This window comes from Scyliorhinus canicula, chromosome 7, assembly GCF_902713615.1.
Source record: "Scyliorhinus canicula chromosome 7, sScyCan1.1, whole genome shotgun sequence".
NCBI classification, from domain to species: domain Eukaryota; kingdom Metazoa; phylum Chordata; class Chondrichthyes; order Carcharhiniformes; family Scyliorhinidae; genus Scyliorhinus; species Scyliorhinus canicula.
Window position 1 is genome coordinate 184336550 of NC_052152.1, and position 26291 is coordinate 184362840.

Sequence of the window (26291 nt, forward strand, 5' to 3'; positions counted from 1 at the left end):
AAAAGTTATATGGATTGCATTTTTTATACGGTTTACGCTTTTAATATTTATTTTTTCATTTTCTAGTATGAGCAGTTTGAGAGTACCATTGGTTTCAAGCTTCCAAATCATCGAGCAGCCAAGAGATTGTGGAAAGTTTGCATCGAACACCACACATTTTTCAGGTAAACCGGAAAGCAAGGGCTGTCATTTGTAACACCTCTAAATAATGATTCGATGTATTGCGCATGGATTCAAGAGAATGTTTTCAAATAGTATCAATATATTAAAGGCTCTTACCACACTGCACTTGGCTGTCATAGACTCATATGATCATGGAATTGACAGTGGTAGAAGGAGGCCATTCAGCCCATTGAATCTGCACCGGCCCTTGAAAAGTGCAAGCTACTTAAGCCCATGCCTCCACCCTATCCCCAGAACCCAGTAACACCATCTCACCTTTTGGGACACAAAGGGGAAAATTAGCATGGCCAAATGAGTAATGTACAGCAGACCGAGAACCTTTGTGTTTTTCTGTCGGTGAAGGATCTATAACAATACATACAACATTGGAAATTCCATGATATTAGAGTGCTCTTATAATTCAATTTGAAATATACCAGACAGGTATGATTTGTGAATCATCAATGGTATATGTTGATTTGTAGCTGATTTTCTATTCAGAATAGTTTCTTCGGCCTCCCTATCTCTATTCCCCTGACAGCCAGAGCTGTGCATTCTTTCTACCCTCAAGAGCAGATTACGTTAGCCTCTGCAATTTTCCCTGCTCATTCTGTCATACCTAACAGTGGTCCCCTGCCCTGCCTGCATTTTAATCTATTGCCATCAAGGTTTTCTGACAATAACAATCTCAATAAGCATCCTGTGATTAATGTATCCACTGTGCCGTTTTTCTCCATGTAATCAGGCTCGTCACTTCTGTCCTTGTGCAGCACCAATACTCTTCTATTTGTCATTGGGTGCAATTATATGGCCCCATTGCGAAGTGGGCAGTACCGAAAAATGCAACGAGCCACTCAAAACTCCATGCACTTCAGCATAACTGGAAAATCGTGCCAGGTGTGGCTGTAAAATTCTGAGCATTATTTTAATCGAACCAATGTCTGTCATGCCATAATCCAATTTATTAAAAAGGTTATTCAGAGGGTGTATCAATCAAGCAGGCAGCGTTTTCTGGAAGGTATAAAGCTTCTGAGTGTCATTGGAGCTGCTGTCATCCAGCCCAATGGAGAGTATTCCAACACAATCCTGACTTGTGCCATTTAGATAGTGAATAGGGGAGTCAGAAGGTGAGTTACTCGCTGCAGAATTCCCAAGTTCTGCCTTGCTCTTGTATCCATGGTATTTAGATGGCTGGTCCAGTTCAGTTTCTGGTCAATGATGTCGCCCAGAGCTTGATAGTTCAATGGTATTCAGAAATTGAATGCTGAATTCCGCATTGGATTCCGCAATGGTAATGGCATTGAATGCCAAGGGGAGATGGTAAGATTCTGCCTTGTTCGAGATTAACTTTCCTGACACTTGCATGTCATGAGTGTTACTTGCTACTTGTCAACCCAATCTGGTTGCTGCATATAGACATGGACTGCTTCAGTATCTGAGGAGTGGCAAAGGTACTGAACATTGTGTGGTAATCAGTAAACATCCCCACTACTGACCTTATCATGGAGGAAAGGTAATTGATAAAGAAACTGAAGATGGTTGGGACTTAGACACTACTCTTGTTGAGTATCTCTTGCTGGAAATGATCATTGCACGGCACTTCTATGGCACGAATATTCCTCAGCTCAAGCCTGAATATTGTTCAGGTCTTTGCATTTGGACACAGGCGACTTCAGCATTTGAGGAGTCATGAATGACACCGAATATTGTGCAATTATCAGCTTCTTCCCCACAGCTACTGGACTCCTCAACGACTCTCCCTCGGATTGATCTGTTCCCTGTAAGAACACTATTCACAACGTCCAATGCTACTCTTACTCATGCTTTGTTTGGCCCCTTGTTCCGCACTGCAACCAAGCACTGTTTATTGATGTACCATTTGTCAATGTGCTCTGTCGATTCTTCTTTTTTTGACTACTCTGTACGTACCGTGTACGTTCCCTTGGCCGCAGAAAAATACTTTTCACTGTACTTCAGTACATGTGACAATAAATCAAATCAAATCAAATCTGATTATCAATTCTGGTTGTCTTCAGAATTGAAGATTGTTTTCACGTCCATATTCATTTTCATAGTTGTTGGGGTGAAGATCAGTTGAAGGAACTGCACAAATTACTTGTAATTGATTGATACATTCCTTCATCCATGTATCTCATACATGTCTCCAACTATGTAAACAACCTCATCTTCAAAATGTATTGTTGGTTTCCTTTAAAAAGACCTTTAGCTCTTTGTTAAATTCTAAAATATTTGCATGTTGGAATTTGTGAGGTTATCTGCCAAACTGAAATTTCTGGTTCAATTCAAAGCTCTTTCGCAGAAAAAGTGGAAAAGAAACCTACCTTCCTCAGTCAATGGAATCCTAACCACATTTTCTTTCCAATTTCTGTCAACAGGGCTTTGAGGGCAACAAGAACGCTTGTGTGCTGAGCACATGTCATGACCAATGTTTAGTTGTTAGTGGCTGCATGTTCTTGAGGCTCCCTCAGAACATGGACATAAGCATTTTAAATGTCCTCTTTTGTTTGTTATGTACATGCCTTTCTGCCTGCTGCCATCTTGACAGTGAACTTTTGTGTGACAAATGCAGAGGCTTCACTTTGCATTAAATGGGGGAAAAATGATGCATCGTTTCATACACTTTTGAAATAATTAGAGTCGCGATGGATTCTGATTCTTTTCGAATTCAAAATGGAGACCCGTGCTAAACTGTCTGCAAGATGAAGGCCCAGGGTGTCTAATATTCTAAGGACCCCGGCTGCTAATCAAATTATATATAGTTAAAACATTTTTTTAAATATTCAAAGTGGGAACATCTGTTCTCAAGCCGTTCAATGCACAATATGCTCCATTGTATCCTTGGAGTCTCTGGAGGCCTTTTGCTTGGGATAAGAACTGAAGATTTCTCTCCATTTAGCTCAGCTCACTGTGCGGTTGAGCTTCACGAGGCTAAAAGAGGAATTGCCTGTTGACTCTGAAAAGTCTTGCAGATTATTGAAATGTGTTACAAATATGTTTTGTTTCCTTGAGGACGGATTCTATCTTTATTGTTTTAAGTCTGGCACAAATAGTTTCTAGCTGTGTTTTACTGCAGCCGTGTATTTTATTGTATTATTTGTAAATAACTGTGCCTATTAGTTTTAGCGGAAGCCTAAATGGGCTGACAGAGTAGCCTTTCAGGGTAGAAGGGAGAATGTGGTGGATATTCCACATTGCACTTCACCTTCGGGGAACTAGCATTGCATATGTTAATTTATATGCAACTTGGAGGGCAGCACGGTGGCGCAGTGGTTAGCATTGCTGCCTCACAGTGCCGAGGTCCCAGGTTCGATCCTAGCTCCGGGTCACTGCCTGTGTGGAGTTTGCACATTCTCCCCGTTTTTGTGTGAATTTCGCCCCCACAACCCAAAAGATATGCAGGGTAGGTGGAGTGGCCATGCTAAATTGCTCCTTAATTGGAAAAAATGAATTGGGTACTCTAACTTTATTTTTTTAAAAGAGGAAAAAACATTTACATGCAACTTAACCTGCTTATGTAAAAACTACCCTCTGTTAAAGCTTAATACTAAGCAAAACCTTTAAAGCTCTCTCTTCCCCAAATCCTTTTGATTTGTAATTTCTATCAATTAGGAAAAACATGTCTTCCCAAATGTACCCAAACTCTTTGACCATGTTTTGTTACCTTGCCTCTTTCTTCTGCTGAATGATGTCTCTACTACTCCCTCTCCCCCTCCAGTTTTATAATGAAGTGTCCTGGGATGTCTGTGATCATTCTGCAGAATCATTTTACTTTTAGCAGACTGCTTATAATGTTGAGCTGCAGTTTGCAGAGAGTTCTGGGACCAGAAGCATGTTTGCGGTTGGATTTTTTCGTCATGCACTATGTTTTTGTAAAATTAATCCCCCCCCCCCCCCCCCCCCACAAAAAATAGATAATCAAATTACATCTGTAACGATTTGCAGTGGCTTTCGGGAGGTAATGTCTGGAAATTATCACAAGCTACATTGTGCATTTTATTACCCCCTCAGAACGTTTTTTTTTCAAAATGACGAGCCCTTAGCTAAAGCAAAAACATACAATAGAACCTATCACATGATTTTTTTTTAGAGATTTACAGGCAGATTCTCTGCAGATGAAAGCATTCAAGTGAAGATAGGGTCCGGGGAAGAATTGCAACATTTCTTTTCGATGAACATGCATTTTCTTGGAATAATGTGATGTTGGGTTCCACAGGTGGACCTGTCCAAGATCAGTGACTCATGTAAACTCTCATTTACACTGCAATGTTATGTAGTGAAAATCCTTGTTGTATTCATTTCACTACAAATTGGAAATGTGTAAATAATTGTTTTTGATGCCATTTTTTTGTGGAGTTTATGGCCCCTCCACTGGGGGAAATATTCAATAATTTTCTCTCTGATTTTGTTGCTTTAATGTTCACCTCCATCTCCAGTCTCCTCCCCTCCCGAGGCAGCAGAGTGGAACAGGCAGTTTTGAGCCTTCGGGCACAACCAATCCTCCTGTTGGATCTCTGCAAGAAACTTGCATGAGTGAATTTTTCTGTTGCTTTTTAGTTCGAGCAGTGGGGACCAGCCAGAACACTGCACTGTTCATAAAAACTAATAGCGAGCTTGCAACGAAGAGGAGGAGAATATTTTCAGCCAGATTGAGCAATGATGATTTGGGGAACTTAACTATGATTTACAGTGAAGATTAAAGAACCTTCAAGGTTTATTTGCAGTTTCGAGAGATAAATGAAAACACAGTTGTTTGCACGTGTATTGGTGTCGGCACCGGACAACTGTAAAGTGAACACAGGATCTGAATTATAATTAGATGCGACCCAATAAAACAATGGATTTTAAAAAGAGGAGCCCAGCACTGGAAATTAGTGAGACTAACAATAGTATCATTTATTTGTAGATTGTTGTTAGAAAGTTGCAGAGGGAGCTTCAGAAAGCTGTGAAGCTACTGAACTCAAGAAATGTGAAGATGTTTCATCCGAAACTAAGGACTGTATTTCCCTCACCGAGGTGGATGGTTGGAGTCAGGGAAAACCCACGGGAAAGTGCCCGCAATGTTACGGTGCAGGATTTCATGACCCTTTTCGGCAGGAACATCCGGTCCTGCCAAAGGTGACATTCTGTGACGGGTCCGCTGGCGACACAGTCAGCAAGCAATGCAAATGGCTATTGACCTCAGCAGGACAGGAAGATCCGACCAGCAGCCGATGGCAAGCCTCCTCAGTTCCTGGAAAACCTACCACTGGAGGGGGTCATAAAATCGCGGCCAGGATCTTCATTGTGGATGGTGGGCGGGTGGGTGAGTGCAGGCTGCAGTCAGACCAGCCGTCCCGGGAAAGAGGTCGGAGGCAAATGTGAGAGCAGCCAGGTGCCGAGGCGGGCTGTTTAAACGGCCTACCTCAGTGGGTTGGGACTTCATTCCTTGCCCTTGCCCTTCACACCTCCCCCCAACACCTATACAATTCTCATGCCCCCATCCATGCACCTCATGTCCCCATGCCAAGATATGGTACTTGCATGCCATTGACCCACTGTACACGATATAGGACCAATAACAATAGGATAGGTGGACTTTTCCACTCCCGTCCACGTCGGTTTCTTCATCAACGGGAGCAGAAAATATTGCGAGAAGTATCCACCCTGGTTTCACCCAAGCAGTAGTCGGATAGTGCCTGAATGATGCCTGGGGAGTGCCTACTTGATGCTCGGGTGCTGCAGAGAGGGCACCAGTTCACCCAGACACCCCCAAACTGTGCGCTGGGGCAGCCTTTAAAATAACGCTGCAGATCACCAAGTGTCTGAGTTGATGTAGGGGTCGGGACCAGAGGCTGTTCTGCCAGCGACATCTATCAAGACTTGAAGTTTTTTTCCAAAGTTTCACACTTCCTGTGCCATTGCCTTCGGAGGCATCAATGCTGCTTTTCCCGCCCAGCATTGACCTTTGCCAATATTGAGGAAAATATTGGCTGATGTGTTTTACAAGAAAAGCTGAAAAAAAAAGCTATTACCTCATTGAATGGTGGAGCAGACTCAAAGGATTGAATGACCTACTCCTGCTCCAGTTTCTTATGCTCTTAGCCGATGATGGTTCAAAACATCTGAGGAGCTGTGAGCCATGACTCTTTTAAAAAGACGGTCCAACTCCCATTAAAATTGCCGAGGTGTACGACATGGCTTTCTCCGCAATGAAGCTGGTCAACTCTGGAGTAACTGGTGTGGGCTTTTGACCAGAAACAATCCACACCCTTAAAAAGCGCTCCTGAAAATCAGACATCCCAGGAATTAAGTGAGGAATTTGGGAATCTGGACCCACCCGCCGCTCCCAAGTCATCCTGATTGAGCGAAAATCCAGCAGTAGATCTGGAATAAGTTAGTTGTGCAGTTGCAAAGTTCCTGCAGACTGCAATAAATTAGAGATCACTGAGCTAACAAAAACTTGCCCTTTTATGCTGTTTTTTTTTTAAACCTGAAAAAGTTAAACATTGCTAATGAAATTTAACAGACACACAAAAGCATAACTACTGCTGAAGAAACTCTCTGCACCTGGAAAACTAAATGTATATTTGTGTTGCTTTAATGCTTTTGTTCAAAATTCCAAGTTTTCAAAATATCTCTTTTAAGTTTAATGCCTCAGCTTTTAATGTTTATCTCCCAATCATTTATTTTGCTCTCTAAATTTATAAATTAAGTGAAGGATCATCAATGCATTTAACTTCCTGGTTTGCAGCCTGAGATATTTCAGTGAAAAATGACATGAAAATCGCTTATTGTCACAAATAGGTTTCAAATGAAGTTACTGTGAAATGCCCCTAGTGGCCACATTCCGGCACCTGTTCGGGGAGGCTGATACGGGAATTGAACCGTGCTGCTGGCCTGTCTTGGTCTGCTTTCAAAGCCAGCGATTTAGCCCTGTGCTAAACAGCCCCTGGTGCGATCTGCCGTAAACCTTATTTGGTGATATTGTTGGATGCCTGGAGAGCTGTTCAGTCTTTAAAAAAAAAAAAAAATCATGATATGTGGCCACCCAGCATTTGTTGCCCATCTCTAATTGCCCCTGAGATGGTGGTTGCGAGCTACCTTCTTGAACTGCTGCAGTCCACGTGGTGTAGGTACACTCAGAGTGTTGTTGGGGGAAAGGAAAAATCCATGCACCGAGCTGTTTGGATATTTGCAGATGACTTTCTTTAAGGTCAGCGGCGAGCACCGTCACTTTGTCGCTGTTCGCAAAATCCTGACCCAGACAAGACCTGTTATTTCAGGCAGTCCTAATCCTGTCAAAGCTGATGTAACATCATGAGAGTTTTGAAGGTTGCTATTGTCCTGTTTATCTTCGATGACTACTGCCCTATCTCCAACCTCCCAATCCTCTCCAAGGTTCTTGAATGTGTCACTGAACCCCACACGCCCCCTCAGGTAAAAGATCTCATGCACTCTTTTTGATAAAGAGCCACGAATTATCCCCATTTTCACAGCCAATATTTATCCCTCAGTCAACATAACTGGTCACTATCACACACTGTTGGAGCTTGCTGTGAACAAATTGGTTGCCGATTTTCCTTTGTTATAATAGCATGTATATAGCCAAAGTACTTGGCTGCAAAGCATTTTTGAGACATTTGGTAGCTGTGAAAGGCACTGTATAAATGCAAGAGTTTTTTCCTTTGAAATCCCACTCACACTGCCACAGTCCATGCTGACCTCCATTATCCTTCCTTCCCTCAGTGCATCAACTTCTAAATCCTCATCGATAGTTCCCTCCATAGACTCCCTCTTCCCTACTCCTCCAATATGGTAAAGGTAAAGTCACCATAGTCCCAGATAATGATAGGCCCTTTGAGGGGCAGAGCTGACTGGTGGTGGTTTAACCCGAGTATCACCACACCTCAGGCAAGGGGCAAGGTTGAGAAGGCGGGGCCTTCATGAATAACTTCTGCTGGTATGGGAATTGAACCCACGCTACTGGCTTCACCCTGCATCGCGAACCAGCTGTCTAGCCAAGCGAGCTATTTTGTATCCCTGTCTGCAATTACTGTGGAATTCACTGAGACCTATTTCTCCTCTTTTGAGATCCTCCTTAATAGGGACCCACACCCCCCTCCCCAACCAAGCTTTTAGTCATCCTAATAATTTCCTTTTTGATTTTAGCCTCATGCTTTTGAGAAATATTTTGAAACGTTCTCTATTTTAAAGGTACGATAAATGCAAGTTGTTATCATATCTTCTTGTAAGTTGTAGTTTATTTTACCAGTTATTTAGGTGATTGGCAAAAAGTTTTCTCAGTCTTTTGCATGTAGTAATTGTGTTCATTAACTTCCTTTTAGGCTTGTGTCCCCTGAACCACCTCCAAAGGGATTCCTCGTAATGGGCTCAAAGTTCCGTTACAGTGGCCGAACACAGGCTCAAACAAGGCAAGCCAGTGCTTTAATTGATCGTCCTGCACCCTATTTTGATCGCTCCTCGAGCAAAAGATATACAATGTCAAGGAGTCTAGATGGAGGTATGATTTTATTTGACATATGCACTGTGCCAACTGAAGTATTATCATGCGTGCCATAAAGGAAATCTTCTGCAGTACAAAATGTAGGCAGCGCATAAACTGGTGGTGAGTCTTAGAAATCTTGGGCATGATTTAATGGAAAATAAACAGCCCCGTTGTGGGTGGATTCAGTGGGGCCCTTCCCGGCGCTTGTAGCACCGAGAACGACCTAGCTATCAAACGGGAGTCTGTTATTGTTTCGGGCTTTGGCGTGGAAGGCTCGCCAAGGCCACAAGTTCGGGCCATTTAAAAATGGCCTATCGATCCCCCAAAGCGACCCCCGGACCTCCCCCAATGCCCCATGTTTGGGGGTCCTCGAGAACCCACACCCCACCTCATCAGGGCAGCGCACCCCGAGATCTGATCCTCGGCTTTGGGAAAATGGCACCTTGGTACCATGGTACGGCCAGCCTGGCAATCTGGCAGTGGCCCTGAGGATGTCTGGGTGGCAGTGCTAAGCTGGCAGTGCCAAGCTGCCCAGGTAGCATCAGCAATGCCAGTGTGCCATTCAGTCCAGAGGCTGATCACCCAGGGGCTTCCAATGGCCTGGGAGACCTGCCTCAAATGACTTTCTGCCTGGTCTCCGTTTCCGGTGCTAAACGGCGTTCGGCTGGGGTCTCCTCAGCGAGGGGATTCGGTCATGGGCGCATATTCAAGTCTGCCTGACTGCATGCTCAAATATGCAAATTTAGATCCCGGCCATTGTGGGTGGGATCCAGATTGCGACCCCGCCAGATCCCATTAGATCTCGCGAGGCGTGGCGAGCAGGGTAAATCCCGCGTGATGCCTCTCACGAGATTTGCCGCATTGCATCCTGAGTTGGGTGTGGCGCAGCCGTTAGATCGTGCCCATTGTCTATGAGAAAGCCACGAAGCTCACAATATCTGTGGTGCCACCTCCTGCACCAGAACCACATGCCGTACGCCAATGCCAGTTCCCTTCTCTTTCGTCCTTACTATTTCATGAAAAAGAAGAAAATGAGAAAAGGTTGGAACATACATTTGTACGCTAAAAGGGACTTTCTCCCATGTGTGAAGTGCTGAGATGGAAATAACTCAAATAAACCCAAATGGACATAATAATTTGAATCACTGAGTAGCATTGGGATTTCCGATGTACCCGTGTGCTCCAAGCATTTGGTGATCGTTTTCTTTCAGAGCACGCACCATTATTTGTGATTGATCAGGTTATTTTTGAGGACCGTGAATAGGTTTCTAGGCATCTTTCTGGATGATGCAGTTAAGATTTCACCAGGGTGCAAATGGCTTCATATGATACATGTAACAGATGACATTTCCAACCACGCACAAGATCAATAACTACAAATAAAGAAGCAAAAGGCATTGAGGATAGAATCAGATGCGAATGAGCATTTTGGAAAAAATAAAACAATGCAGAGTAGTTAGCTAAAGTGAAGAACCAAAAATAAATTATAAGATGCCTTTTAATATTGACCCAACCTCCACCTTGGCAGTTTTCTATAAATGACATGCAAACTGGGCTGAATAGAATCCAAAATTTGGATGGGGGCAAAATGTATTTGAATAAACGAATATATTTTTTCCATAATGAAAAACAGTTGTTATTGCTGTTTGATGCTATTGACAATGTCAAATGTTCCTTGTAGTTCTGGAGACCCATATAAAGCTGCAACACGTTACTTGAGCATGGATGGTGACATATTTTTTACTTGATCCTTATCAGTTATTCAAACAACTTATACCAAATATCAGTGGAGGTCCAGTGGCACTGTGTTAATATCCCTACCTTTAGGTCAGGCTCCGGGTTCAGTTCTGGTTGGTAAAGGAAGGTGTGTCATAATACAGCCAAACGGGCCGATTGTCAATCTGTAAATCCTTCTGATTTGCCGATGACAGGTGATAAGAGCAGGCGAGTTTCCTGGGCAGCTGTCTGCAGGAGGCAATGGAAAATCACTGCAGTAACTTGCCAAGTGTAGCCAAGGACCAATCATCGAAGTCCATGGTCGCCAATGCTCTTTCAGATTTGGTATCTAAGGATAGAGAGACCTATTAAATATCACAGGGAAAGGTTCCTATAAACCTTTACAGAGATTTTCTAACGTTCAAAACAAATGTTTGATTTTGAGACAAGTTCTTCACTTTGATAGTATAAGGGTACACATTCACTCTATTTCCTACTGGGTGGAACAACATAGAGTATACTGCAGCTGTTTGATTGTTCAAAATTGGATGTAACTTTAAAAATGGCTATATGGTGGCCTGTAGAAATCGCAAGTGTCAACATTTTTGAGTGGCATGGTGGCACAGTGGTTAGCACTGCTGCTTCACCGCGCCAGAGACTCGGGTGCAATTCCAGCCTTGGGTCACTATGTGGAGTTTGTACATTCTCCCTGTGTCTGCGCGGGTTCTCTCCATTTCCTCCCACAGTCCAAAGATGTGCAGGTTAGGTGGATTGGCCAAACTAAAATTGTCCCCTTAGTGTCCAGGGATATGCGGGTTAGGTTATGGGCTTAGGGCTGGGTGGATGGATGAGTGGACATTGATAGAGTGCTCTTTCAAAGTGTCAATGCAGACTTGATGGGCTGAATGGCCTCCTTCTGCATTGTGGGGATTCTATAATTTACAAAGCCTGGGATTAATTATACATGACTCTTTATTACTTACGATTAGAAATTGCCTTTTGACACTAAATGAAATATTCATCTTAACGTCATATCTTTCAAATCACAACTGTATTCACAGATAGTACACTTGTGTGCTAGCTTCAGATTTGATTTTATAACGTGTGCAGCAAGCAGATGAAAGCTCAGTACTTGGGACGGCACGGTGGCGCAGTGGTTAGCACTGCTGCCTCACGGCGCCGAGGGCTGGGATTGATCCCGGATCACTGACCGTGTGGAGTTGGCACATTCTCCCGGTGTCTGTGTGAGTCTCCCCGGCCACACACACACACACACACACACCCCAAAGATGTGCAGGGCAGGTAGATTGGCCACTCTAAATTGTCCCTGAATTAGGCGGAAAAAAATAATTGGGTACTCTAAATTTATTTATTTTTAATTTCAGTACTTTGCAACATTATAACAAAGGTGCTGTAGTAGTGATTGTGCAAATGCACACCATATTTGTGTTCATTCACAAATATAAAAGACTTGTATCTGGGAAACAACATAGTACACTCACTCACTCTGTCTCTCTCTCTCTGTCTCTCTCTCTGTCTCTCTCTCTGTCTCTGTCTCTCTCTCTCGCTGTCTCTCTCTCTCGCTGTCTCTCTCTCTCTCGCTGTCTCTCTCTCTCTCGCTGTCTCTCTCTCGCTGTCTCTCTCTCGCTGTCTCTCTCTCTCTCTCGCTGTCTCTCTCTCTCGCTGTCTCTCTCGCTGTCCCTCTTTCTCGCTCCCTCTCTCTCGCTCCCTCTCTCTCTTTCTGTCTCTGTCTCTCTCTCTCTCTCTGTCCCCCACTCTGCACCTGTGAGTGTGCCATCTGCTTATTCCACATCTCTTGTTAAATCTAGAATTTTCGGGCACAAGCCATTCAGCCCATCACCTCGGTGTTCTCCGAAAGAACTCCGCCACCCTATTCCATAACTTTTTCATCCCACACCTAGTTAATTCCTTTATTTTTCAGAAGTACGTCAACTTCCATTTAAAAAAAAATTATGCATTCGCCTTCCATTACAGTTTCTGAGAAGTCATTCCATGTTTTAACAATCCTCTGTGTACAAAATAACAAAAATACTCCCAAAATCTTCCGTTGCCCTTTTGTTGGGAATCTTCAGTTATTCCACCGAGTTACTGACTCACTGATCGACGGAAGATTTACCTTTTCAGACTTTCTTGAAATTTCAAACACGTTTTGCAGTACAGACTATTTTGGAATAATTATTCACCTGAATGAATTACCCTTTCTAAAGCTGAAAAGGACAATAACTTGCTTCATCATCTTGGCAAGTTGGGAAGATTGCATATTAATCCGTCAATGAAGTGCGTTCTACCAACAATATGTTCATTAATTCATAATGTTCAAGCACAGTAATTTTCATTTAAAGTGTCCCTATTTTGCACAGGCTCACATACTTTTCATATGAGATTATGATGGCAACACAGTGGTCAGCACTACTGCCTCACAGTAGTGGGAGAGCGTGAAAAATGTCGGGGACGCCCTCCCGCTATTCTCCGACCCATCGTGGGCAACGGAGAATCGCGCCCAATGGGTCTGTTTCTAGGGTATGATATTCTGTGATTCTATGAACTGGTCTGGTTGACACACTAGAACTAATATTTCCCCTCAAAGATGCACATGTCAGTTTTTACTTATTCAACAAATGAAACACGGGCAAGAGATAAGTTGCAGCTTTGCATTTGTGTAATTTTGTGCTTTATATTAACTGTGTACATTGATACCATTATACGTAATTAGCAATTCACATTTTTGTCTCTTGGGCAATATTACATGGGGTAGATAGCATAATACAGGCCATTTAGCCCCATCAGTCCACGCTCATGGTTAAACTCTACTTGTATGAAGCATCTCGCCTCATCTAAATCTATCCTCATAATCCTCTGTTTTCTTCTCCCTGTTTGCTTGTCGGGTTTTGTGTTAAATGTATCTCTGCTCTTTGCTTCAACCACTCCCTGTGCCAGCGAGTTCCACATCCTCACCACTATGGACAAATAAGTTTATTCTGAATTCCTGATTGAATTTCTTGGTAACTATCTTGTATTGATGACCTTTTTGTTGTGTTCTTCCCTTCACAAGGAAACAGTTCTCTCTCTATCCACTCTAACAAAACGTTTAAAGACCTCTATTAGGTCTTTTTTTCAAATGAGGAAATGAGGAAAGCCACTGTAGAAGTGAAGTCGCCATAATCCCAAATGACTGGTGGTGATTTAAGCTGAGGATCGCCACACCTCAGGCGAGGGGCAAGTTTGGGGAGGCGGGACCTTCAAGAATAACCTCAGCCGGTACAGGAATTGAACCCACCTTTCTCTGCATCACAAACCAGCTGTCTAGCCAAGTGAGCTAAACTGGCCTCCACCCAATTTGGGGCTGTGGCTGTAGAAATTCATTTACAAATGTATCTTGTTGTATGGTATCAGCTAAAATAAGATATGCAAGTAGGGGACATCATAGAGAAATTGGTGTAGTGCCAGAAACCGGTACAGCTGGAGGCCCACGGTGAATCAAGCCCTATCAATCAAAGTGGCAAATTGCAGATGCTAACTTGGCTTCCCATTGGAGCTCACCAACCTTCAAGACAATACGGCCCTGATCTGGGGCCTGATGGGAGTGAGTCTGGAAGGCAGGTAGGAGGAGCAAACTGGAAGTGCATAAGTCTATATCGTTGTGAAGCTGGGAGAAGCATTGCTGCTCCTGCCATATAAAAAGTAAGTATAACAAAAAAGGTTCAGAGTTTCCTACAGTCTCTTTGGGAATGCAGTAAAGCTGAAAAAACTGCAGAGTGTGTGTGGTACATATCCTCTACCCAATTTATGAGCATTTGGCAGTGGGACTCCAATTAGCTTCTTTTAGGTGAGCCTTCTAAAAGTTGGCACACTTCCTGTGGTGCAGCTAGATTTTGGTCCCGATCAGAAACCGGCACGTCCCCACCCCAATTCTTCATTATTCAATAAATATATCAATGTGTTTTCAGGATCAAAGTAATGCACTTTGAATTGTCCTTGTATCAAATTACACTCAAATTGCCTGTGATTCATATGAGATGTTTTAGAGTATAATGACACATTTTACGTCAGATATTCTGACTTGCAGAGTTTTTCCGTCCAGCTTCAGTTGGGGAAAATCACGATGCACTTTTGAAGGAGTCAACAAAAGACGCAAGCGAGACCTCAAGGACAGAAACCCCAGACACAACACAGTCAGACAGCAAGAAATCCTCCCAGAAGTCAGAAAAAACAGATGAAGTAACCACACCAACAAAAATTAAAGAGATGAAGGTACCCGGTGTTTAAATTTTATTCCTGGTGCAAAGAGTCATTTTGCTATTAGTAAACAGTCCACTGCACACGAGGAGATTAGTGGAATTAGGTAGAAATACAAGAGAGATTAATGTCTAGCCTGACAGGGTAGCATGTTTCTGTAAATAAATACTGTCTCCTATTTTCTGTCTGAGTCATATTGAACAGCATAATTAAAGACTCGGATTAACACACTATCCAAGTTTACTACTGGGAACTGGTTTCAAATTTAGCTGAATCTGGTGGTGCAACGCTGCCAACTATGGTTCTAAGGATCCCAAATTATATCAATGTGAAGAAACCTAGTTCCCGATGGGAGCACATCCGCATCTCAACATCCCTCATGACTCAACCCAGAGTGCAGCCTTATGACTAATAGATGAAGAAGATGCCTGAGAAAGGAAATGGCCAAATTCATATTTGTAGAGAATGAATGCTTTTCCAAGGTGAGGTTTAAAATGCAACCTCGGGCCGGCACGGTGGCGCAGTGGGTTAGCCCTGCTGCCTCACGGCGCCGAGGACCCAGGTTCGATCCCGGCTCTGGGTCACTGTCCGTGTGGAGTTTGCACATTCTCCCCGTGTCTGCGTGGGTCGCACCCCCACAACCCAAAGATGTGCAGGTTAGGTGGATTGGCTACGCTAAATTGCCCCTTATTTGGAGAAAATGAATTGGCTACTCTAAATTTATTTATAAAGAATAAAATAAGACGCAAAGCAACCTTCATAATGACACTGACAACCAACATACCCTCTAATTTCATTTCCGTAATCCTTGCCAGTTCAATTAAGTGTGCGGGCCCACACAATTATTTATGTGGCTGCGTACAACAAAAACTTAAATAGTCCAGCCTATGCGGGAGTTGCTGCGAGGCTGAGAGAGGGCATTGCTGACGACCAAAATGACAATCACGAACAAACAGCATCAAAGCGCGTGTGGAAATATAACAGAATGATGAGAGATTGCAGCCTAACATCGTGATTGAAGGGAACCTCTGAATTAGAGATATCAGAGAACAATGTGAAAACATAAGCACAGGATGATCAGAAATGCAGAGAGGTGTACGTGTTCAGGGTTAGATACAGGAAAGATTCCGACATCCTATAGTCAGTCACTATGTGCGCTAATTCATAGATACCTGCTGGCTGCTGCAGTTATAGAAACTGTGCAACTGTAATATTGCAAATACATATATTTATATCAGTATGCAGTATATTTGATATAATGCAAACATAAATATGGAACCCCACTGGCATACTGATTGGGCTGATCGTGGCATCACAGTCATGGAGTGGAGGAGGAAACGGATCAGTTAGGCAGAGTTTGGAGGCCTCTGGGGGGGGAGTGGGGGGGGGGGGGAGGGGTGTGGGGGGGGGGAGTGGGGGGGGGGGAGTGGGGGGGGGGAGTGGGGGGGGGGGGGGGTGGGGGGGGGGAGGGGGTGTGGGGGGGGGGGAGTGGGGGGGGGGGAGTGGGGGGGGGGGGTGGGGGGGGGGGGGGGGGGGGGGGGAGGGTTGATGTGGGGAAGACCCAAAGGGTTGGTGGAGTATTTAATCGCAGGAGGTTGTACAGCCAGGCACGCTGCTGGTAAATGGAAACATATTTAATTCCTGGATTTGACAAGCCTCTGCTGGAGAATTGTTGGGTTTCTTAATAATAAGAAATTGGTTACTCTACTTCTTCCCCTGTAAACAGAAGTCGGCAGGTTGGGTTCAGGATTCAGTTTTCAACGGTTCATAAGTGTTTAAAAAGAAATCTGCTTGACCCAGCCTGCCCATTTTTGCAGTTAAAATCTCTCCCCAGATGTTTAGGATTGGTGAGATCAACACCAAATAAATGCTTTGTGATGTGCAATGAAATGCTCGGAATGACTCACAGGAATATTCTAAAACAAAATATGTGACCAGGTCACAGAAGGAGATACGGATGCTCAAAGTTTTAGGAATAAAACTGATGTACCAGTTTTAATTCCCAAGCATCACCCAATCCCAAAAATCCAGTAATATTGGAGCAAAATACTATGGATGCTAGAAATCTGAATTAAAACAGTCAGTGCGAGAACAGCTCAGCAAGTCTGGCAGCATAAGGTCTGTTCTGAATAAGAGTCATTTGACTCAAAATACAAACTCTCCACTGATGCTGCCAGACCTGCTGGGTGTTTCTAGCATTTTCAGTTTTTATTCCTGAAAACCCAGTGAGACTTTGGACACAAACAGAAAGGTTTCTGTCGCCCACGGTTATTCCAATGCAAACCCTAAAACTTTGTGGTTCCATTTCCCAGACAAATGAGAGCTGTCAAAAATAGACCAATTCATCTACTTGTGACAAAATGCAATCTTTCCCCTCCACGTGCTCTTGATGCCTGCAGCTTTTGACACTGTTCACCACACCGCTTTCCCCCAAGTGCTTCTCCTCTGTTTACCAGTTGGGTGGGACTCCATCAGCTCCATCGCCCTCAGAAATATCTGCACTCAGCTAATGTGAATGACTGGATAACTGGGAGGAGTGTTCCCTTTCTCTGCTAGTTCCTTTCGCCACATGCTTCAGGAAAATTCTTCCTCTGATCACTGAATCAGACACGAGCAAAGAAATAGTTACGGAGGATGGGGAGGAAAGCGGTACACTGCAACAAGGTGTGTTGTTGAGGATTCTAATAGGTTGTCTATTCAAGATCTTTAGAACAGGCTTGTTTTCTGTTTCCAGGAGTAACTGAAACAAAACTCCAGTGTGTACAACAAACTTTCATTCAGGACTCAATTGTTTTACATCTTGTACTGAAGTGAAATGTAACACTGATCACTTTTTCTTTTATGATTAAGAGTTGACTGAGCAGAGTAACATCTTCCATTTTATAGATTTGCAGACTGGGCCTGGAGCACCCAGACAGCTGAATTCTCAATGTCTGTGTTCAGCACTGAAACTCAAATTAGACCCCTCACATCTAGTTCTTGCCCTGAACAGAATTGTTTTTATTCAGCACTCTGGGCATGAGCGATTACCAATACTTACTGTTATATTTCAAGAGGAGGAAGGTTTTAGTCCTTGCCCAAAATTCTCATCAAGCTCCTGTTTTATTCAGTGAGAGAAATCAGTATTTGAGCATTCTTTGCTGATTTACAGAAAACAAAGATGAAGCACATATTTCAGATTATATTATGTTGGAATCAACCTGGAAACAAATCTAACATTTCTCATGAACCCAATGAACTAGTTCTTTGAAAATGCATTAGATAAATTTGTTGGGGAAACAAGAAATGAAAATTGATTCACTGCAGCTAATCTAAAGCAGTATTTTTCAAACTTCTTTTCGGGGACCGATTTTTACCAATCGGCAATTCTTCGGGACCCAACCCAGCCGACCTTAGAGGCCCGCTCCGGCCGACCTTAGGGGCCCGCGCCGGCCGACCTTAGGGGCCCGCGCCGGCCGACCTTTGCGGCCTACGCTTACCATTTTCTCTTACCTTGTTTGCTGCTGACAAAAATGGAGGAAATGGCTTTGGGTCCCTTTGGCCCTCGTGCACGCTCCTCCAAATGAACCTGCTGGATGAAGGTGAAGCCTTCCAGTGTCGGAAAGTATGGAGTCTCCATCTGTCCAAAGTTTTGCATTTTCTTCCTGTAAAGTTTTATCAAATAAAAATCCCCCCCCCCGAACTTGTAAAAAAAAAATAAAAATAAAAGAAATGAAAAAAATAAAAATAAAATGAATAAACCCCCCCCCCGAACTTGTAAAAAAAAAGCTGCGCTTTTTAAAAAAAAGCGGGCACACTGTGCATGCGTACCCGATCATCGGCGCGCATGCGCATAGTTTTGCGCATGTGCACCAATGGTCTGGCATGCGTGCATGCACAGTGCGGCCGCATTTTTCTTACATGTTCATGGCCATTTTGAAGGCCGCTCGCAGCCGGCATAGTTAAAATCTGGCTGCTGCGGATGTTGCGCGCAGATTTGTGCAATCGGAAGCGCCACGATGGACGGCTCCGCGACCCTCCCAACACCCACGGTGGGTCGCGCCCTCGAGTTTGACAATGCCTGCTCTAAAGATCAATGGAGGAGCCATACAAAGCTATTCAGGAAAATCTTTGGTCACGATATGGGCTTATGTTAAGTCTATTGGCCTGGGAGATGTTTCCAGATTGTTGCAACAGACCACAGCCTCATGGTGACTTATAATTGAATGCTTTAGAAAATGTATGCCAGATATATGGAAGAAATCAAAAAACAAGGAACGGTAGATTAGTCACCAATGAATAAAAGTCCTTTGACCAGCCATGTTTGTGGAAGAGTTCAGAAATTTAAAGTTACGCGTCCACTGCACCTTCTGAGTTATTGATCCTTTCCCAATAGAGCCAACTGCTTTATGGAGGTTAGCCCTGGTCATTCTCAATAACATTGTCTCACCTTTGCTCTCCAATGCTTAGCAGCAGATTTAGAGTGCAGTAACCTTGCAGCTACTGTTGTTGATGCAAGCCAATTTACGTGGTGTAAATGCAACATAAAGAGAGAGCCAGAGTCAGTGGGGTGAACCAGAGTGAGACTCTCTGGGAGGAGAGAGTCTTACCTCGTCCAGAGTGAACTCAAGACCCTGACTCACATTCGCCCTACACAAGCTTAGTGTCGGTATGAGGCAGAAATTGCTTTGTGACGGCTCTATACCTGGAGTGTAGATGCGTCCCCTTTCGATTTATATTGAGTTAATCTATTTTCTGTTTCAAGCATTGTTGTTTTTAAATGGTGAGGCTTGGGGTTCCATTCTCTCATTGAGGATCAACAAATTATGATTGTTCTTGTTTTGGATTAAATTGACTTGATTTCTTTTAAAATTTTGCTGTCAGATGGAACATGAAGATGAGCCAAGACTTAGGCAAGAGGTAGTGTACGGACCACTGTGGATTGGTTTTTACTGTAGTTTATGTGAAACATTTTCATGCCTGTTTTCAAAATACTGCTCGCGTTCGAAGACAACTGGTTTCTATTTATTTTTTAATGGAGAGTCATTCATCAAACTAAATATAGCTATAACATCAGATAGATCCAACTCATATATCCTTCAAGATTTATCACCTACCCAATCCACAATATTTACTGCTCCCATTGAAATATTGAATTATGACTCAAAACTGGAGATTGATGGGATTTCAGAGATGAAAAGACTGAATGATATTTCTCGTTACCACACAGGAAAGTGGGTGATAATTTTCTGAATCATAGTTTCTTCATTGTTGTCAGTACACTACCTGTAAGCTAACATATATTTCACAAGTGACTGAGGGACTGTTAAAATGCTACAGAGGCTTTGTCTGTGAAAAATAACTGATCCTTAACCATTGACCACATTTGATGAAATTGTTTGATCACCAAACACATTACTTTGCAAACCAGCACTCCTTACTTGCTTGCTCTATGCAAAGTTTCTCGCCATTGATTTATTTTGTGTTTATTAATGTTTCATCTTGTGGGCTGTACTATAATATTCGAAACATATCATTTCCAGATAGATATAGTGTCACTTCCACTAGCTTCAGACATTCACGGCAGACTGTGTAATATTCTTCCTTGTTTATCGAGGCGGTGAAAGGTATAAAGTGTGCAAAGTGCAGATGTTAATTTGATGTGATAGAAGTTTGTTTCACAGGAAGTGGGGAGGTTGGATCACATTGTCAGTGGTGCCAGGGTGATGAGAATTAATGCTGAATGTGTAATATTTGACGTAGAAATTGTTACTCTCCCCATTGGAGACAAAACTGGATATAGATGAGTTCTGCATTAAATGTAGCTTATTCCTTACATTTAAACTTAACTGCAAGCTTGATAGCAAGGATGTACATAATCAGGTATTAACATCAAGGAGCCTGTCAAATAGAAAGGAAAGCAAATCATTTTTGACATAATACTTAAAATTCTCCGGTCCATCCACATGAATTGGAATGTCTACAAAGCATCTTTTAATATATTTGTTTTGGAGGGAGAGAGTTGAAAAGTATATTTTGTAATTAAATCCCATCACCTATATTTAAACGGAACTATGTTTTGTAATCGAATAAAATAGTCGCCCCAGGAAAAGAAAGCTGATCATCAGTTATGGTCACCTTTCTGAGGCCTTAAAGTAAAGAAACAGAAGTGTTCTGTCTGGAATTCTTATCTGTCCTGCTATTTTAGAAGAAATGTAAATCCAATTATTATTAAATGGTAATCACTTTTACTAAAATACTATGGAGACATATCGGGCAAATGGGTTAAGAAATAGACTCGGCAGTACATCTCCTTTCCTCTGCTTTAAACATCCCTGATGAGCAATGTGTCTGTTACTTCTAATGTAACATTATCTTTCTTTTTCAAATTTGCTAAAGTTCCTGGACAAATCAGAAGATGTGCTATTGAAGCATCAAGCCAATATCAATGAACTAAAACGGACTTTACAGGAATCGACTAGTGTTAAACTAAGTCATGGTGACCGAGAAAAGAAATTAACCACTTCCCCATCTTCGTCGAAACCTAAAGACAAAGAGCACGAGGAGTCTGAGAAGGTCAAAGAGGTGGGTTTGGTTTATAAACAAATTGTCCAAGTCCTAGGTGTGCTGGACATGCCTACTTGGTTTTGGCTTTTGGTTATCCGTTTGTTTGTTACTCTGTTGGTGGTAGCTATTTTTCTAGTCTCTGTTGTACTATGACTAGGGCTGCTGTTATTTTAAATTGGATTATACCACACGCGCAACTTGTACTTAGTACGATTCCGACCTTCTACAAGGTACAAAGTAAAGAGTGAGGACTGCAGGAGAGATCTTATTGAACATTCTCGGGAGACCAGTGTCATTCTCAAGCATTTTGTGCATCTATTTAGTTTTTGATGCAGTGTGTTATTCTGTGCACTTAACAAAGAATGCTGGACTGAATAAAGTGTAAATTTTTCAATTCTCTTGCGAAAGCTCACCGGGGTAGAACTTCCTGCTTATTCAGTCATGTTGTTCAGGTATTTTAACAATGTGCGGGATTCTCCCAACGGGCGGCTAAGTGCCGACGCCGGAGTAAAAACGGGTGTGTTTCACTCCGGCGTCAGTGCCCATTCCGAGACCCCATTCTGCGGCCCACAGGGGGCTCAGATGGTGCTGGAGTGGCCGACGCCGCTCCAGCTGCAGATCCCGGCATGAACCCAGCACTGCGGGGTCCACGCATGTGCAGTTAGGCCGGCGGCAACTAGTGCATGCGCAGTGGCCTTTTTCCCCACGCTGGCTCAGACGCCAAATAGCACAGGGCTACAGGAGCCAGCGCGGAGGAAAGGAGGCCGAGGGGCAGAAAGACCGGCCTTCCGACGATCGGTGGGCCCCAATCGCGGGCAGGCCACTACCGAGGCCCCCTCCCCCCAACCCACATGCCATCCCCAAACCCTTCAAAGCCGAGGTTCCTCCGGCTCAGATTATGTTAGAACGCCGGTCACTCGGCCCATCGGGGCCGGGGAATCGACGCGCCGGCCCGGGCTGGAGAGTTGGCGCATACCCCAACCGGCGCCGCGCCGACCACCCCAGCGCCGATGGCGCCGATTCTCCGCACTCTGGTTAGGCACAGGGTGGAAATAGAAAGTTCTGGAAATACTCAGCAGGTTAGGCAGCATTTGTGAGGAGTGAAACAGTGTTAATGTTTCAGGCTGACGACCTTTCATCAGAACTGAAAAAATTAAGAGATATAATAGATTTTTAGCAAGGGTGTTGGAAAGGATAGGATGAAAGAGCAAAAGGGAAAGTCTGCGAGAGAGAGGAAGACAGGAGAGATTAGGGCCGCAAACACTCCTTCCTGATAAAACAGCAATTCACTTGTACCTCTGGGAGCTTTGCGAACTCTATTTGACGTTCTTCATGAGAAGACCAATCGTAGATTAAGTGACCACTTTCCAGAACCCCCTCCCTTCAGTCCACAAACATGAACCCGAGTTTCCAGTCACTTGACATTTTAATTCTCTGCTCCACTTCCACTCGATCCTGAGCTACCTGCACAGTTCAATGGAGCTCAATGTAAACTCTATATACAGCGCTTCCATCTTTTTATTGGGCATATGTACAGCCTTCTGGACTCTACCTTAAATCCAACCATACCAGGTCATAGGTTCAGTCCCTATTTTCTGGACAGCAGCTACATTTCTATGAGCATACAAATTAGGAGTAAGCCACTCACCGCTTGAGCCTGCTCCTCTTTGATAACATGGTTGATCTGATTGTGGCCTCAACTCCACTTTCCCACCTAACCTCTGTTGTCATTCAAGAAGCTATTTAACTCCAGCCTTTAAAATATTTTACGATCTCTGGGGAAATGAATTCAACACACCAATGATCCTCTGAGAGAGAAATATTCTCCACGTATCCATCTTAAATGGGAGACCTTTTATTATTAAACTGTGTCCCCCTAGTTCCAGCCTCTCTTACAAGGGGGCATTCTCCCGGCATCCATTCTGGTAAGTTATTTTTCTGTTTCAGTAAGATCACCTTTCATTCTTCTGAACTCCTTGGGATACAATCCTGCCCTTTTCTCATAAGATTACCCCTTCACCCCAGGAACCAGTTTAGTGAACCTCCTCTGATTCTAATACCATTATTTCCTTTCAAGAAAGGGCGGCACGCTGGCACAGTGTTTAGCACTGCTGCCTCACAGCTCCACATTCTTCTACTTGGTGCCATCATCCCTTTTGCCCATTAACCTTTCCTGGCTTCCACACAATCAGGGACTTTCTCTTTTGTTCTCCCCCCCCCCCCCCCCCCCCCCCCCCCCCCCCCCATCTCCTTTTTGTGCCTCTGTACTAGCTTAAAATCTGTTACGCCTCTAACTTTTTCTAATTCTGACAGGAGATCATCGACCTGAAATGTTAATTCTGTCTCTCTCTCTTTTTCCACTGATGCTGCCAGACCTGCTGATCATTTCCAGCAGTTTTTGTTTTTTAGTTGCATGTATCCAGCATCCTCAGTATGTTAGCTCTCTAACTTTTGAAATAGATGGTACCATCTACTGTTGACTCAAGCTAACTGCTGCTTTTGATAATTTGTCAATGTTATGACTTTGGAATATCTAAAATTTGACCAAGAGGCGGACAGTCTGATTACGAGGTAGAGGAAATTAGTCCTTGCTATCTGTGCAATGCAGATGACTCAAGTAAGTCAATGTTGGAGGTCATTTTGAAATATTTCCTTTGTGCACCTTTCCTTTACCCATGCCTATGAGCCCTATGTGATATGTCCTCAGTGTTCTTTCCCTTGGCAACACTCAACTGTTTCATTCCTATTGCACCAGTGACTGAGAGAGTTTTTATCTTTTGCCTATAATATTTAGTGCCTGTGCCAACTTTGGATATAGGTTATAAACAAATCATCACCACTCATCAATCCAAAAGGGGCCAATTCTAATTTGTGTTGTCTCAACATCCTGGGGATTATCATTGTCCCGAAACTGAACTGAACTAGACATATAAGTACCTTGGCTACAAGAGCAGATCAAAGGCTTGGAATTCTGCGGCGAGGAACTTACCTCCTGACTCCTCAAGGCATTTCCACAATCTCCAAGGCGCAAGTCACGAGTGTGATGGAATACTGTCTACTTGCCTGGATGAGTGCAGCCCCAACAACACTCAAGAAGCATTACACCATCCAGGGCTAAGCAGGCCCTGCGTTACGGTGTGACAGGTGAACCGCCCCAGTCGAACTCCCCACCTGCCACTGTCCGCGGATTGTTCCCCCTTACTTAAACATTCAAACCCTCCACTGATGAACAGTGGCAGCCATGTTTACCATCTACAAGATGCACTGCAGAAACTCACCAAGGTTCCTTAGGCAGTACCTTCCAAACCCACGGTCACTACCATTTGAAGGTCAAGGGCTGCAGATACCTGGGAACACCATTACCTGGAGGCTTCCCTCCCAAGTCACTCACTATCCTGCCTTGGAAATATATCATCGTTCTTTCACTGTCGCTGGGTCAAAATCCTGGAATTCCCTCCATAACAGCACTGGGATGTACCTACACCTCAGGGATCCAGCAGTTCAAGAAAACAGCTCACCATCTCGACTAAGGACAACTAGGGATGGGTAATGAATGCTGGCCTAGCCAGCAATGCCCAAATCCCATAAATGAATAAAAGATAATGGGATGGTAACAGCCTCAGAATGTGGTCAGTGACCTTATTGTCTTATTAACATGAATGAACAGCCAGCACTATTTAGAAAGGAGTCCACAGATGGTTGTCCGAATTGTGTAGGAACTGGTCAGAACATGCACTCCAATCAATTTGGCAGCTGAAAACAGCCAAAGAGGCAAAGATTTTATTTATTTATTTTTTAAAAAATGTAGAGTACCCAATTCATTTTTTTCCAATTAAAGGCCAATTTAGCGTGACCAATCCTCCTACCCTGCACACCGTTTAGGTTGTGGGGGCGAAACCCAAGCAAACACAGAATGTGCAAACACCACACGGACAGTGACCCAGAGCCGGCATCGAACCTGGGACCTCGGCGCCGTGAGGCAGCAGTGCTAACCACCGAGCCACCGTGGTGCCCCAAAGAGGCAAATATGAGATCAGTACTTTTGAGGAGCCTGGTGAAGTTACCTCCTCTTTCCACCCTCACCCACCCATCCACCATCCCATCCCAGAACTTGTTGCTGGCTGAGGTGCCCCATGAAGATAGTCCCTCAAAATTGTCTTTGCCCCAAATATGCACTTTACTGATGAGTCGCCAAAAGATCAGAACCAACTCCCAAAAGGGGAAGCTTCATGAGAATTCCCCCTTGGTAGTTAGGAAATAACTAGCAACAAAAAAGGTAGGTTGCTATCTTATTGTCTCCCCCAGTCTTTCAATGGACCTATGCTGTACACACCAACTTTCCTTACTGGGATTGCTGATTTTAGAGAGAATTGAATCTCGCATTTGGGATTTCTGTATAATTGTTCTCGAACAAAACAAAATAGTCAACATTTTCCTGTTTTTGACCGAGTTGTGCTTTTTTTTTATGAAAAGCTCAAGGTTCCCAACCTCCTTAGTCATAAAAAATACTGCAGATAGACCTCGCTGGGCTGCTGTATACAAGTGATCTAAAAATGATATGATGTAGGAGTCTTCATTGATGGTTTGACTTACCTATGGCATCTGGAGGGGATGCGAATTTGAGGAAGGTGCACATAACTCTTGTCACAATCTATCTTTGCACAACTTAATATGATTATGACACATGTGTTCCTAGATTTGGATGATGTCTGTTACAACATACTAAATATTGTCTGGTTATGGCAATTAAAGGTCTGATATGGGTAAAAGTGATGTGACAGTCACTGATCCATTTGATACTCGAGAATCACATAGATCCACCAAAATTCTTGAACTTGTGATTTGGAATACAAATAAAATGCGTAGCAGTGAACGATGTTTAACAGAACTGTGGCACTTATAACATTCCTCAAATGACCATGTTGATTAATGTTATGAGGTTGGGACCTTTCTTATCTTGCATTATTCTTGTTCATTGTTCTTGTGTTGCACCGTTGAGATATTTTGCATAAACTACAATTCTCTAATAGATGTTCTGTGTGTACAAACTGGTACAAATTCAGCAATGTTGATGGATAAACACCGAGGAAAAAAGCACAAACAG

General features: G+C 43.4%; 1 protein-coding gene across 11 annotated transcripts in view; it reads left to right on the forward strand.

The window, feature by feature from the left end:
* The window catches only part of LOC119969610, a 327525-nt gene that overhangs the window by 270195 nt on the left and 31039 nt on the right, over window positions 1-26291 (forward strand). For 6 of the 11 annotated variants that reach the window (XM_038803463.1, XM_038803452.1, XM_038803458.1 and 3 more), the window contains 5 exons: window positions 67-164; window positions 8508-8683; window positions 14472-14656; window positions 19505-19540; window positions 21020-21205. In XM_038803463.1, the coding sequence (XP_038659391.1) occupies window positions 67-164; window positions 8508-8683; window positions 14472-14656; window positions 19505-19540; window positions 21020-21205 (681 nt within the window). The remainder of the gene's footprint in view (window positions 1-66; window positions 165-8507; window positions 8684-14471; window positions 14657-19504; window positions 19541-21019; window positions 21206-26291) is intronic. The other 5 variants (XM_038803456.1, XM_038803457.1, XM_038803459.1 and 2 more) reach the window with 3 other exon arrangements.